This window comes from Dipodomys merriami, unplaced genomic scaffold (genome assembly GCF_024711535.1).
Source record: "Dipodomys merriami isolate MVZ:Mamm:240054 unplaced genomic scaffold, mDipMer1.0.p SCAF_21, whole genome shotgun sequence".
NCBI classification, from domain to species: Eukaryota; Metazoa; Chordata; class Mammalia; order Rodentia; family Heteromyidae; genus Dipodomys; species Dipodomys merriami.
In genome coordinates, this window is record NW_027203493.1 from 4337457 (window position 1) to 4353801 (window position 16345).

At 35.9% G+C, this 16345-nt stretch overlaps 3 protein-coding genes across 3 annotated transcripts; all 3 read left to right on the plus strand.

Moving 5' to 3' along the window:
• Positions 1–936, plus strand: LOC138833583 (olfactory receptor 5M3-like). Its single transcript, XM_070031864.1, has one exon. It carries the CDS (start codon positions 1–3, stop codon positions 934–936), a length of 936 nt encoding a protein of 311 aa, XP_069887965.1.
• Positions 937–7366: 6430 nt separating this feature from the next.
• LOC138833584 (olfactory receptor 5M3) lies at positions 7367–8330 on the plus strand. Its single transcript, XM_070031865.1, has one exon. The coding sequence runs from the start codon at positions 7368–7370 to the stop codon at positions 8304–8306; it is 939 nt and encodes a 312-aa protein (XP_069887966.1). The 5' UTR covers position 7367; the 3' UTR covers positions 8307–8330.
• Positions 8331–13388: 5058 nt separating this feature from the next.
• Positions 13389–14321, plus strand: Or5m9 (olfactory receptor family 5 subfamily M member 9). Its single transcript, XM_070032906.1, has one exon. It carries the CDS (start codon positions 13389–13391, stop codon positions 14319–14321), a length of 933 nt encoding a protein of 310 aa, XP_069889007.1.
• The last annotated feature ends 2024 nt before the right edge of the window (positions 14322–16345 follow it).

Sequence of the window (16345 nt, forward strand, 5' to 3'; positions counted from 1 at the left end):
ATGCTCAATTTTACTGACGTAACGGAATTTATTCTTCTAGGATTAACCAGTCGGCCCGAACTGCAACTTCTTTTCTTTGTGGTTTTCCTAATGGTCTATGTTGTCACTTTGGTGGGAAACCTTGGCATGATCGTATTGATCCGAATTAGCCCGCAGCTGAACAGCAGCCCCATGTACTTTTTCCTCAGCCACCTGTCTTTTGCAGATGTATGGTTCTCGTCTAACGTCACCCCTAAGATGCTGGAGAATTTGGTGTCGAAGACCAAAACCATTTCCTACAGTGGCTGCATGGTGCAGTGCTTGCTCTTCATTGCCTTCGTCCACGTGGAAGTCTTCGTGCTGGCTGTGATGGCCATCGACCGCTACATGGCAATCGGAAACCCACTGCTGTATGGTAGCAGGATGTCAAGACCCATCTGCATTCGGCTCATCTCTTTCCCGTACGTGTACGGGTTCTTCATCAGTTTCATTTCAACCCTGTGGACTCACGGGTTGTACTACTGTGGGAAGCTGGAGATCAACCACTTCTACTGTGCAGATCCAGCTCTGATCAAGATGGCCTGTGCGGGAACTTTCATTAAAGAATACACCATGCGTACCCTAGCCGGACTTAACTTTTCCTATTCCCTATTGGTCATTATCGTCTCCTACATATTCATACTTATTGCCATCCTCAGGATGCGCTCTGCAGAAGGGAGAAAGAAGGCCTTTTCCACCTGCGGATCGCACCTGACAGCGGTCACCATATTTTATGGAACCCTTTTCTTCATGTATCTCCGGAGCCCGACAGAAGAATCTGTGGAGCAAGGGAAGATGGTGGCTGTGTTTTACACCACAGTCATTCCGATGCTGAACCCCATGATCTACAGTCTCAGGAACAAGGATGTGAAAGAAGCCGTGACAAAAGCCATCCGTGGAGCAGTCTTGACGAAGTAGCAACTTTATAGTGTGTTGGATGCAAACTCTGGTACAGGGAAGGCCTGAGGAAAGGTTGAGATTATTTCTTTCCAATCATTTTGAGGGAGTTTATTATACTTTCAATGAGTAGATAAATTTATTAACCAATGACATGGAAACAATAATGTAGAGATTGGGAAAGTGTGATGTAAACAGGAATCTTGGGGCCATGAAATGTAAGACAAAAACAAAAAAACAAAACCAAAAAACAACCCTGCACGGACAGTAACGTTAATGGATTTTTCTCTTTCATATCGGGTTCAATTGAGTAAGTTGATTTGTGACTCTGAAATTCTTTTGATCACTCTTTAACATTTCACAACTCATACAGGTAGCTCAGCAGTCCAGTACTTAATAGGCACAAAGAAAAGACCTGGGTTCAATTCTCAGCAACACACACACACACACACACACACACACACACACACACACACACACACACACACACACACACACACACACACACACACACACACACACACACAATTTAAAACTCCATCCCTGCTTTCAGACAAACTGAAAGGGCTGTTTGCAGTTACATGATTTTGTTTGCCCTTTTCTTCTGGATTACATGTTATTTCAAAACAATTAAAAATGATTAAGTTTTACAACAGATGAAATCTACTTCACAATGGAATGCTAAAAATTCTCTGAATTTGAATTTGAATTAGTTGAGTAATATGTGAGGTTTTATGTTCAAATACGAACAATTAGTACAACTCATTTATAAAGGAAGTGTGAAATATCCTAGGACAAGTACTTACAATGGTATTTAGGCCTTGCCTATTTAAATATCTACCATCAAGTAATATGTCATATTTGTTGATGTTCTGGAACCTGGGATAGACTGAGCTACATAGACAAGAGCACAGTGAGTTGTTACCAGTCATAGAGAGGTATTTACTCAATTTTTTGTGTCTATTCTTTCAGTTTTTAGTCTTTGATCCTTATCTTTTACCTTTTAATCTCTGTTTCATCATTTATGTTACATCCTGTGGTGTTCTTCTTTATTTGAATATTTTTTATTATCTTTAAGAAGTTGTACAAATTTCAAGCCCCATGACCAACTTAAAAAAAAAAAGAAGTTGTACAAAAGAATCACCATCCAACCAAGCAGTTTATGAATACACTGCACCTTGATCAAATTTCACCCCAATCAGCATTCTCACACCCACCCATCCCTCTCAAAACCAGGCTTTCTTTCAGTTTTCTTGAATTTTATCTCTTATTTTATCTTTTGTTTTATAAAGATTTACTTATTTTCTTATTTGTGTGTATATGTGTGTGTGAGTTTATATTTAGGTTTGGTGGTAATAGAAACTAACTGGCCTTTCAGAAATTCTTACGTATTTTGTAATGTATCTGTCTTTAAAAAGGAACAAGTCAAATAATAACTGCTACTGTAAGAATGTTGATTTTCTATTTTACAATATTGTTGGTTCAATTTCTAAAAGCTTTGTTTTGGAAAATAGAAAAATCAAGGCACAAAAAGCTTTGTTTGATTGTGAATGAAAACAATTTCCTTTCATTTTAGGATGAAAGATTTTGTTTATCAATAATCATTTTTTTAATTTTCTTTTTTTATATCTATTTTTACTTTTGTCATTGTGAGTCTTGAATTCTGGGCCTAGGCACTGTCCCTGCGCTCTTCAGCTCAAGACAAAAGCTCTACAATTTAAGCCACAACACTACTTCCAGTTTTCTAGTGGTTAATTGGATATAAGAGTCTCTCAAACTTTTCTGCCTGGGCTGGCTTTGAACTGCAATCCTCAGGTCTCAGCCTCCTGAGTAGCTAGGATTACAGGCATGAGCCACCAGCACCCAGCCTAGCAATAATCTTATAAGTACAATTAACAGGGTAACAAGGACATTTAGAAAGAAATAAGATTCAGGAGCTTATTAATTTGCATGAATATACACAGTCATGAATACATACATATGCATGTATATACATATAAACCCACATATATACCTTTATGTGTGTATATGTGTATATATTATTTGCATATATTCAGTTTTTTAGTTTTGCTTTATATTGTTCAAGTTGATCAGAACGTCGTGGAGTACTTCTTTAGAAATTTTATTTAGTAACAAACTAGTTTTCATATAAGATTTTTATATTATTCTGTTAATATTTTATATACTATCTTAATGTACTAATTCAGTCTCCTATCATGTTTAAGCTTATATTCCAATCACCTACTTTCTCCATATGCTACATCTTGGGCATGGGTTTTAATAATCTGAAAGCTTAAAATGTCCTCATTTTTAATAATTTAAATAAGCTTGAATATTAAACACTTAAATAGCACATGAAAGTAAAGTCAAATTTTCTTAATAAGAATAGAGCTTATAAATATGTTAGAAACAATATCAAGAAAGGAAAAATATTTGAGTCCTTATCTTGGGGTTCATTTTGCCTAACATCGTTATCTGACTGTTTCTGCTTGCCATTTTCACAATAAAAAAATAAGAATAGAGCTAAGTAGTAGAATGCTTTTGTATCACCTATAAGGCCCTGGGTTCTTCTGTTCATACCAACATAAGCCAAAGGTGGAACAAGCAAACACAGAAATAACATAACACCAATAACAGCAATACATTTAAACAAAACCTGCATGCATTTAGTTAAGTCATAAACCATGCAGATTCTTAAAGGATAATGCTGATGTATTAGACATTGAGAAGACCATAAATAAAGGCATTCATGGACTGCTTCAAGCAGAGCCTCAAAGCCTTTTCAGACAACATAGACTGAGATATTAGAGAGACCATACAATGAATGATTGATTTGTTTTTATGTGGTTTGCATTTTGCTGCAGAATGGTGGGGAAATGCAGAAATCTGTGAATTGTCCTGATGTGGGCTGCTTTATGGTTTGAAAGGATCATTGTAGGTTTTTAGTTTAGAATGGATTGAAATGTAGGGGTAAGTGTCATACAAACATCTTATGACATCTTTTTGTCCCAATATTACATATCATACTTCCAAAGCACCCTGGGGCCAGAGATGAAGATATAGAGACATTTCATATGACTAAGAGATGAGAATTCCTGCTTTTCTATGTTATGTGTTTATTTAAATAAATGTTTTTGTGTTGCCAATAATATAGTTTTGTTTACAAAACATGATAAATGAAACAGATTTTCTGAATAATTTTATTAACTTTAAGTCATTATACCAAGGAGTTACCATGCACCTAAGCCAATTTATGTATAGAATGCATCTTGATAAACATTTCCCCTTTCAACATTCTTTCCAACCCTTCCCAACCCAACCTTTCTGTCACTTAATTATAGGTTTTTTACTGAATTGTTCTGCAATTTAACAAAGCAGTTTATGTATGCAATGAATCTATGTCATCACCTCAACATCTTTACCTCCTTTTGATATACTCTTTCCCTTATATTTCTAAATTTTGTGGTATATACAATGAGTTTTTGCCTGCATTCTCTTCCCATTCTCCCCTTTATTCTTCTATATCTCTGCCTTTGACCTCTACCCTCCCTTCTTGCAAATACCCATTCCTGGTCCTTATTCTGGGTGCTTTGATTTAGTCTTTTTAAAGAGTGATAGATACTATTTGCACTTGCCACAGAGTCTGTTACGCTTCAGCTGATTCACTTGTAACTCCTTGATAGATTTTATTCTCTGTTTATTATGCTGTAATTTTTAGTTAGAAAGACTAATATTTGATTTATCTTTCATTGGAAAAGCCAAGTCATATAGACCACATGGAAATTATATAACCTAGGACAAGTGTTTACAGGTTGAGGTATGCCACCTCCAAATACTACTTTGGTATTGATCCTCATATCATTGCTGTACTTTGAATATCTTCATGAAAATTCTTGCTGAAAACTTGTAAGTGGTGAGACCATGTGAGACTTTTGAGGAGTAGTGGGGTGATCTGTGCTCTTCTACCATGAATGGATTCATCTATTCACAGATGAATTGGTTCATGGGTTTTCTAGACAGTAGGTTTGTCATAAAATCCCATTTAGCTCTGAGTCTTTTATGCATCCCTGTACCCTGTGAGGCCTTGAGTGGTCTCAGATTCCCCCACCAAATACTGGAAGAAAGTCAACAGCTGCAGCTCCTGGATCTTGAACATCACCTTCCATACCTGTGAGCTGCATCATCTTTTCTTCTTTATAAATTTGCTGAGCACATATCTGGTTATAGTAGAGAAAGCCAATTAAGAGAACTTGGGAGAAAGTAAACTTTTACTAATCAGTTGGAAAAATAATAATCTAATCACTTCCTCTAGAGAGGTATCTCCTCAGGGGGAAAATTCTTTATAGCTAATCATTTTGTAAGAGAAAGATTTAAGGGAAGATCTGTTATAGATTATTTCCACTTTCTCTTTTGTCAGGTTTAGTTATCTGCAATTCTTCTATAGAGAATTCACTTGAAAACTCCACATTTTTGGAATTTTTCTTCATTCTCAGGTGGGTATGAAAGGTGACAAGACAAAGCTAGGCTCTTAGATTTTATTTCATTTTAGGTTTTAGAAATACTCTAATGATTCTATTAGCACTATAATTGTGAAAACTGGGAGAAATACATATACACCAAAAAAATAAACTTTCAATAGAAATTACATTTTATGCTACAATTTAATAATATATTACATTTAAAATTATTCTTGCTTTATTTTGTGTTCTGAATGAAACCCACTATCATAGTGACAAACATGTAATAAAATTATATACTTTTATTTAATTAAGTCATATTGAACAATAGAAAAATGAAAACGAAAACAAAATTTGAATAAAACAAGCTTACTTCCAGAGATGCTAGATTATGCATTCAAAAAATCCTTAAAAATAAGAACTCTTGCTAAGACATTTACTATTACTTTATAGCTACTGGAAAAGCAAAGTAAATCTTCACATTTATTCATAGTTTGATTTGAAATAGAGTAGTCCATTAAGGGAAGCTTATAGATTTTTACCTTTTGCTCCTGAGACAAATCTGCCAAATGCTTTTGACATCACTAGCTCTCTCATTCTTCGCAGACTTCCCATTCTTTAGCATCAGATCCAAACAACCCACTTTTCCAAAACCCAAGTTTTGTTATGATTGTCAATCACCTGTTCAATAAACACTCAGATTTTTCTTGAGTGTAACTTCAGCATAATGTTATCTCTACTACCTTTATTTGATTGGATCATCCTTAGATAATCTTTCTACAATTTGATCTGACTAATACAATAGGTTCTCTATCTACAATCAGTTTTATTTAAAAATATGCAATATTTAACAATCAAGAAACTTCAGGTATGTGATATGCATGTCTTACCACCCAGAGGATAATATTCCCTGCTTATAATCTATTCTGATAGGATCTTGGAAACAATTTTAACAATGTGGAAACCTACTTTTCACTTAATACAGAAATGTGTTTATGGGAGTTGATTCTAATTTTAGATGAATACATATTTTTTCATTCTTTTAAAATTTTACCAATGATTTAATACCTTGACTAGACTAAGATTATGATGTCACATAGTAGGATGTTAATTTTGCTAGGTTGGTATCTTTCAACCTTATTATTGTTTGAGTAATTTCTTTCCAAATAAGTGAGTGAAAAGTTTTATCATCGTAAGGCACCATTTATTTGTACTTTAATATTGAAAATTTCATGGTTTTCTGCTCTCTTACTTTTATCCCCTGACTTATAACCAGTGATAATTTATGGATGCAATCCAACAAATTGTAATTCAACAAATTACAGCATTTAAGGTTAAAGGTAGGAATTCTAGTAATAACCCTTTGCCTTAGATATAATATTAAATTATGAAACAATTCACAATCCAATCTTCACTAAATTCATTTTCTTGCTGAAATGCTATTTCAAGTTCATATTACATAGATGGATAACCCATGCAGATGCATTGATTGGAAAAGAATCTTTCCTTACCAGATATTTGTATATGAGTATCAAATTTTGAGTTAAATAGGCAGAGAAAATGTGAGAGAGTTATTTTCCTGACAACTTCTAATGGTATAGCTCAGAGGATGATTGTGTTTCTATAAGAAGTTGGACACAGCATCAAGTTATCTCACTATTATTTGATATAAGTGATTTTTGTCCAAAATAGGTATGAATACTTCATGAAGCAATAGTATATTCAGAATTAATAAATAATTTTGCTAGAAATATTTCTGAAGAACAATTCAAGCTTTGTAGAAACTTAAAAGGAAGAGAATATTCCAAATTTAAAAATGAATTTGGAAAATTCAATAACATTTCCTAGAATTCCTCTAGATCCTCTTTATTTTCTTAATCATGCCCCCATTATAGATCTGTGCAATTAATAATCTATGCTTAGAAAGTACAGTTTTGCATTAATATTTCTAAATCACTTATTTCATTTTAGTGGTGCAGAGATTTTGACAGAACTATGGAAATGCTAAATTTCACAGATGTGACAGAATTCATTCTCTTGGGATTAACCAGCCAAAAGGAATTACAAGTTCTCTTTTTCGTCATTTTCCTTGTGGTCTACATTGTCACCATGGTGGGCAATATTGGCATGATTATGTTAATTAAGGCCAGTCCCCAGCTTAATAGCCCCATGTATTTTTTCCTTGGTCACTTGTCCTTCATTGATGTGCTGTTTTCTTCCAATGTCACCCCTAAGATGTTGGAAAACTTGTTATCAAAGACAAAAACCATTTCCTATGCAGGTTGTTTGGTGCAATGTTTCCTCTTCATTGCCCTTGTCCATGTAGAAATTTTTATTCTTGCTGTGATGGCCTTTGACAGATACATGGCAATTGGGAATCCTCTGCTGTACAGCAGCAAAATGTCCAGGATTGTCTGTATTCGACTGATTTCTTTCCCCTATGTGTATGGCTCTCTGACTAGTCTGGCTGCAACATTATGGACTTATGGCTTGTACTTCTGTGGGAAAATTGAGATCAACCACTTCTATTGTGCAGATCCACCACTCATCAAAATGGCCTGTGCAGGGACCTTTGTGAAAGAATATACCATGCTCATACTTGCAGGCATTAACTTCACCTATTCCCTGATTGTCGTCATCCTGTCTTACATATTCATTCTCATTGCCATCCTAAGAATGCACTCAGCAGAAGGAAGGCGAAAGGCCTTTTCTACCTGTGGATCCCATCTGACAGCTGTGGCCATTTTTTATGGTACTCTGATCTTCATGTATCTCAGACGGCCCACCAAGGAGTCGGTGGAGCAAGGGAAGATGGTGGCTGTGTTCTACACCACGGTGATCCCCATGTTGAATCCCATGATCTACAGTCTGAGGAACAAGGATGTGAAAGAAGCCATGGACAAAGCCATTAGCAGAGCATGTCTCACAAAATAAACCAAGAGAGTTAGGTTTGTTTTCTGTTATCTATTTGGCAACAGATTTCTCCAATAGGGGGAACATCAATCTGAATAATTTTTAGAGGAAGAAATTAGTAAACAAAAATAAAAGGTAAACTGAATAATTAGTGTTGATAAAATCTTTGAATATAGTTATAGAATAATATGTGTAAAATGAATTATGTCAATGTTCATATGTACAACAGCTGATGAAGTTATAAATTAGTCCAATTTAATATAGCTAAAATGCTTTGCTTTTTGTACAGCAAAAGTGCTATGGATGAATTTGGGAGTGGTTTTACTGTTTTAGAAACTGATCAGTGGCTAACCATATAGTACTAAAGTTCATTTCCTAGGATGAGGACATAACTTTGATAATCAATATGGTGACTAGATGATGCTCAATGCTGGATTGGGTGAGCAGTGATTCCATTCAGAGAATACTAGCAAGGCTATTGTATTTGATGCTTTTTCCAGATTAGCAATCTTAAAAAAAAACAGCATTGTGTATCTTTATTTTTACCAATTCCAATAATTATCACTCTTTAAAGTAACACTTTACAAGTAACCAAACTGTGCCTTTCTCACATAGCACAGATAGTTTCTTCTGTCAGACTTAAGAGAAGAAAAAATTCCTCAGCACCACATAAGCAAAAAGAAAAAAAGCCGGAAGTGGCGCTGTGGCTCAAGTGGTAAAGCTCTAGCCTTGAGCTGAAGAGCTGAGGGACAGCGCCCAGGCCAAGAGTTCAGGCCCCACGACCGGGCCCCCCTCAAAAAAAATTAGAAGGTTGATATGTCAGTGGAAGAAAAGACCACATAAAGGATCCATAAAATCTAACAAATCGGTATTTACATAGAATTTTTGTATAGTTTTGTCTGAAATTCTCAAGAGTTCAGATCATTTTTTTGAGAGAGATAAAATTGTACCCAGTTAAAAAGAAATATGAAGATATTGTGTAAGGACTCAGTTTCTCCAACTCCAAAAATAACTGTTATTTTGTTCAGGCAACTTCAATACTTAACATCATTGTGTAAAATCTAAAGTTGTTTTCCCATTCTCCATTATGTATGAATAATTTAGTTAAATAAAGATCCATATGTATTCCTCTACCTCATGGATTACAGTCTTCAGCATTAGCACTGGCCAATATCAAGTTTCTTCCTGAAATCATCAATTCTCAGCAATTCAGTTTATTTTTATTTGAGAGGAAACGATATCCAAGATAGTGTTTTGTTTTGAATGGTAATGAGAAATCCCATTAAGATTTGGAAAAAAATATGTTAAGTGAAATTATTCAGGCCTAGAGAGACAAGGACACATGCTTACTCTCATGTGGAACTAGAACTAATGTATGAATGAACAAGAAAACGTACATGGGGTTGTATACAAGTGTAAACAAATATTTTAATGAAAGTACGTTCTTTCCAAGAGAATTCAAATGATGTAATTTATTAGAAAAATGAACTCACAATCAGTAAAATGAATACCAGGAAACTTGCACTTGAAAGGTGTGAAGGAAGGTCACAGATTGGGGCGGGGTAGATAAATGAAAAGAGGAAGGGTGGGAAAATACAGTCACAATATTCAATGCATATGCTCTGACATTAAGAAAACTGAATGAAAAACTTGGGTGGGAGGGAGGGAAAGAAAGAGGAGAGGGTTAACATCTAGCAAGATGCATTGTGTTCATAAACTAACTTGTTGACTGGTGACTCCTTTGTACAACTACTTAAAGACAATAAAATATGCTTAAAATAAATAACATGAAAACATTAAAATGTATTAACACACAAACAAGCAATCAAAAGGAAATAACGTGAAAATAACATGAATATGCTAGTGTATGTGGCTCACACACCTGTAACCCTAGCTAATCAGAGACTGAGAACTGAGGATTCCAGTTCAAACCTTGCCTTGACAGGAAAGCCTCTGAGATCCTTATCTCCAATTAAGCCCTGAAAAAACAGAAGCAAGCAAAGGGACAGCTCCCAGGCTCTGAGTTCAAGCCCAAGAATGGGCACAAAAGAAAAAGATTAAATAAATAATATAATTTATCTTCCAGACTATATTTTCTTGAGATATTGTATATTAGGTCTTAAGTTCTTTGTCTAAATGAGTTCATCTGATTCTCCAGAGTAGGTGTAGAGTTCCTGATCACTTAGGGATACAGTAGAAAAACTTACCTGATTGCAATCCAGCCTGTAGCAATCCAGTCTGGGACATATCTTGGCATCATATAGTTGAGAGTCCATGCAGGTTGGTCTTGACTTCATTAGCTATCTAAACGCAGTCTTATAATATCTATCATAAACTAATACATCTTTTATTCTTCAACATCAGGATAATATTAGTCACAATCTCACAGAGGTGGTGAAGGAGTTGTTATAAATGGTGAGAAAAAAAGCTGTACCAAGTATGCCATTTTTTGGATACTTCATATGTAATCTATGTTGAGAAGAGAATTGTACTATATTATAGGAGACCATTAAAACCATGCTTTTAAAATAGTAGTTTTGAACAAGAGATTTTTTTCTTCATTGTATTTTTTTCTTTCCTTTCTGGCTTGTTAGTTTATCTGTCTTTGTGATGGTAAGCAGGGCTCAGAAATGGAGGGGAAAAGGGTGAACAAATGCAGCAGTGCTACTCAATAGATGACATATTGAAAATGAACTTTACACTTGTGGGTGAGGATAGGAGGGGAAAACTAGGAAAGAGTGAAGGAAGGGGGTGATATTATCTAGAAAAGAAATGTTCTCTTTACCTGACTTATGTAGCAAAAGTGCCTCACTTTTATAACAATAATAACATTTTTTAAATGACTGATTTTTAGCTTCTTCAGGTATGGATACTGAAGTTCATGAGTAAGTTACTTGCCCATGGGTTTACAAAAAATGTTAAAACTAAGGTTCTGATTCCAGGTAGATCTGACTGTGTTATATCTTCTCCTTCTCCACTGGCTTGTACTCATTCACATTCTTTCAAATGTTACCAAGTAATCTATACTTTGAGGTATGTGACAGTGGAAAACGACCTAGAGATGCCTAGAGCATTACTAATATGTCTCCTCATATGTGGTGCTGTTTTGTAAGAGTTGCATAAGAAGCAAGAAATCAACCCTCTAATATTTTTCATGATGAACCCAAGTAATAATTCTCTGTGATGCATTCTTATCAATGTGTGAATAAATAAGGACAGAACCTATGTGTGAGAGTGACAAATAAATCATATTGCTCGGTCAAGATGTTGCTTTCTTAATTTTAAGAATCAGTACCATCCACACACTTCTATGCCCCGGATGTTTCTTGAGTTGCAGTCATTATTTTCTTTCATAATTATGTGGATAATACCTTAGGGAAATATTCTCAAATGCTCTCAACACTCATGACTGCGTTATAAATAGTGAGAAATTACCATTTGCTGTTCTCCTCTGCTGAAGGTAGGTTTGCAAGTTTTAGAATCTTTGCAGTACAGATTGATGCCATCAAATCTTGTAATGTTAAGGATTATTTTTGAAAGAGCCCTAAAACAGTAATTATAGACTCATTTCTGATGAGTGTTTTATTAGACATTGATTTACACTTTATTGTTTAAATATATATATGAATGGATGTGGGAATATTAAATTGGTGGGAGTGATTCAGTAATTTATGCTATCATTATTTATCTTTGTGGGTTCTAAAAGGAATATTACTAAAATTGATTTCTCATTTGTGAATTACACATTCTACCAACTTGATTATGTGTCTAGCTGATGCATATCTATCTAACAAACTTTTTTACCATCTGATCTTAGATCAATGGAATCTTTTAAACTTTGAAGAGTAGAGACAAGCAGCTGTGGTCTCTGCAGTCTAGCCTATTCTAGAATCACAAACAAGTTTATTTCATCCAGGACAAAGTAGAAAATGAATGATATCCTCCTTGTAATCAACTCTGTATTGTACATAGAATATTAATAGAACCTTTTATTAAAGTATTGGTTACAGGAGACTTTTAAGAGGGCAAAACAAGGATTAAATAATGTGATTTGTGATTTATATCTAAATACTGCCAATTACTAGTATCTGCCGCAGGGAGATCTAAATCTCTCACTGCTTCATTTTCTTCATTAGCAAAATGAATTGCAATTTGAATAGAGTTTGTTTCATAGGATCTTCCATGATAAAAAAATAAGTTGTAAACATTTGTTAAAAACGTGGTATTCATCCAATAGTTTAAACCTTGGTGTGTGGGCTGTAGAAAATATTTTCCCTAGAGAATGTAGGTAATAAAATATAAATTATGAAATAGGATTTTTTAGAGATCAGAAAGCTTTGTAAAATCCCCCCTGCTATTTCTAAACATATATTACATGCAAGTAGTCAGGCCTTCTAATGAGTTCCAAGGAAACTGAGGCGAGGCAGTAAGAATTTAGGCTTCTTATGATCTGACTTTATTTTTCTTGTTTGTGTTGGTCTTGGGATTTGAACTGAGGGTCTGGGCATTGTGTGAGTTTTGTGATCAAGACTAATGCTCTATCACTCTACTACTACAATTCTGGATTCTTTGATAGTTAATTGGAGATACAAGCCTCATAGACTTTTCTGTCTGGGCTGGCTTTGAACCATGACCCACAAATCTCCACCTTTCGAGTACCTAAGATTACAAGCATGAGCCACTCAGCACCTGGTTCGATTTTGTTTGTTTGTTTGTTTTTTGCAAAAGCAAAACCTCTGACTTTAACTCTGTTTCCTAACCAAAGTTTACAGCTGTCATCTACCTCCTAGCAGGCAAACTTAAAATCATTAAAAGTGACTTAAAAGAAAATAAGCTACATGCCTGGAAATATCTCCTAACTCAAATCAGAATTTAAAGTTCAGAGCTTGTTCATGTTATATGCTTGGCCCATTTTATACATAGTTGATCACCATAGTGACCATTGGCAAACATGTATATTCCTATATCTATATTTTTTATTCAATTATTTAATTTAGAGAAGAACAAGATAATGCAATGTAGAAGTTTCCAGAGAGAGAGAAATACATTTACCACTTTAAACTTTCTCCATAGGCGACATAGACTGGGTCTGTGTTCCAGGCAATGCCAAATTTCACGGATGTCACAGAGTTTCTCCTCGTGGGGTTGACGCGCCGGCAGGAGCTCCGGGTGCTGTTTTTCGTAGTGTTCCTCTTAGTGTACGTGATCACCCTGCTAGGGAATATTGGTATGATCATTGTGATCAGCATCAGCCCCCAGCTGCAGAGCCCCATGTACTTCTTCCTGAGCCACCTGTCCTTTGTGGACGTGTGGTTCTCCACGAATGTGACCCCCAAAATGCTCGAAAACCTCTTGTCACAGACGAAAACCATCTCCTACGTGGGCTGTCTGGTGCAGTGCTACTTTTTCATCGCCCTGGTCCACGTGGAGGTCTATATCCTGGCGGTGATGGCCTTCGACCGCTACATGGCCATCTGCAACCCTCTGCTGTATGGGAGCAGGATGTCCAGGACGGTGTGCGTGCGGCTGGTCTCCGTGCCTTACCTCTATGGCTTCTCCGTGAGTCTGGTGTGCACCCTGTGGACCTACGGGCTGTCCTTCTGCGGAAACCTTGAAATCAATCACTTCTACTGCGCAGACCCGCCCCTCATCAAGATCGCCTGCGGAGGAGTGCACATCAAGGAGTACACCATGATCGTCATTGCCGGCATCAACTTCACCTACTCGCTGTCCGTGGTGCTGATCTCCTACACCCTCATCGTCGTGGCCGTGCTGCGCATGCGCTCGGCGGACGGGCGGAGGAAGGCCTTCTCCACCTGCGGGTCGCACCTGACCGCCGTGTCCATGTTCTATGGAACCCTCATCTTCATGTACCTGCGGAGGCCCACCGAGGAGTCGGTGGAGCAGGGCAAGATGGTGGCCGTGTTCTACACCACGGTGATCCCCATGCTGAACCCCATGATCTACAGCCTGAGGAACAAGGATGTGAAGGAGGCAGTGCAGAAGGCGGTGGCCAAGGCCAGCTTGGCCTCGTGACGTGATATCTATCTATCTATCTATCTATCTATCTATCTATCTATCTATCTATCTATCTATCTATCTATCTATCTATCTATCTATCTACCTATCCATTATCTATCTATCTATCTATCTATCTATCTATCTATCTATCTATCTATCTACCTACCTATCCATTATCTATCTATCTATCTATCTATCTATCTATCTATCTATCTATCTATCTATCCATCTATCTATCTATCTATCTATCTACCTATCCTCTATCTATCTATCTATCTATCTATCTATCTATCTATCTATCTATCCATCTATCTATCTATCTATCTATCTACCTATCCTCTATCTATCTATCTATCTATCTATCTATCTATCTATCTATCTATCTATCTATCTATCTATCATCAAGTTGTTGTCACTGGTGAAAACACTGCCTTGATCAGTGTCTCCCCTTCAATATTCTCAATTCTTTTTTTTCCTCTTAATAGATATATATTATAGTAAAGGATACTGTACAGAGGAGTTGAGGCTACATGAGCAAAGCAATTGATTCTTGACTACATGCCCTGCCTCTTCACCCCTTCCTTTGTCACCTCTCTCCGCTTGACCCCACCCTGCCACTTCTCAGGGTTTTATTGAACTTTGACTTTGCTTTTCTAAAGAATTACACAATTTGCTTCTCCCTTGAATCTACCATGTTTACATGAATAAATTTGTATATGAATATCCGCCACCCAATGCCCTTGCTTATATGTTTAAAGCTAAATCTAGCTTCCATGTACAAAGGAAAACATGCATTCTCTGTCGCTCAGGATCTGACTTACTTCATTTAACACAATTATTCCAGATCTTTTCATTTCTTTACAAATGGTTCAATATCATATTTTCTGAGTAAAATTCCATTATATACAAACATAATCACATATATGTATACATATATGTGTGTATAAAAAACACATTTTCTTGATCCATAAGACACACTATCTAAAGACAACCTTTACCTAAAGTAATAGGTCCAATCTAAGAGTGTTGCCCCTGGAGTGATTTATGGAGATCAAGACCTGAAAATATGTGTTATGTACTTTTTGGATGAGATTCATACCACCTTGTACAGACCCTTAGCTCATAGTGGTGAAGGTGAAAGTAATATATTCCTACGAGTGTACATTGTATTTAGAGTTAAAAGTTACAGCATTTAGTCTGGAAAGTCACACTTCCTTCCATAAGAACACTTCAGGAACATGTATCTTTGTACCTAAACTCAGAAAATTGCTCAAGACAAATTATATATAAATCGATTTCACCTAAAAGCCTTTGAACAAGTCATGGCTTCTCAAGGTCAGAGAAGTTGATTATAAGCAATCTTCTTTATACCCAGATTATTTCTATCTCTTATCTATTTCAGATACTTACACACTTCTTTCTTGTAGGCACAGATTAAAGCAGTTTATTATTTTTTTTATCATGGATTGAATTGTGCCTTCTCAAAATATTTTAAGTCTTAGATTCATAGGGTAGAATGTAGAGTTCACTGACATAATGTTACACAGAATAGCCCTTTATCTTTTTTTATTTAGTTATAGAATTTTGTTTTTTGTATTTATATATATTTATTGTAAAAATACTGTACAGAGTGGTTACAATTCACATGAGTAAGATAATGAGTACATTTCCTATTGAGCAATGTTATCTCCTCCTTTGTTTTCCCCTACTATTACTTCCCTCCCCACCTCCCCAGCTCCTTCTTTTCCTTCCCCCCCCAAAGTTGTAAAGTTCATTTTCAATGTAGTGTCTTGAGTGGTATTCTTACAGAAGAAAAAGTTCTGGATACAAAAATAGAGAAGAGGCAAACAAAGAGGAACAGATTGGGAAATGACTGAGGTTAGTAGATGGGAAGGAGAGACTGGGAGAATCAGGGAACAGAAGACAGTGTTCAAAAGGAAATGTACTCATCACCTGACTCATATAATTGCAACACCTCTGTATATCACCTCTCTAAAAACAATATTAATTTAAAAAATAAAAGAGGAAAAATACCGGAC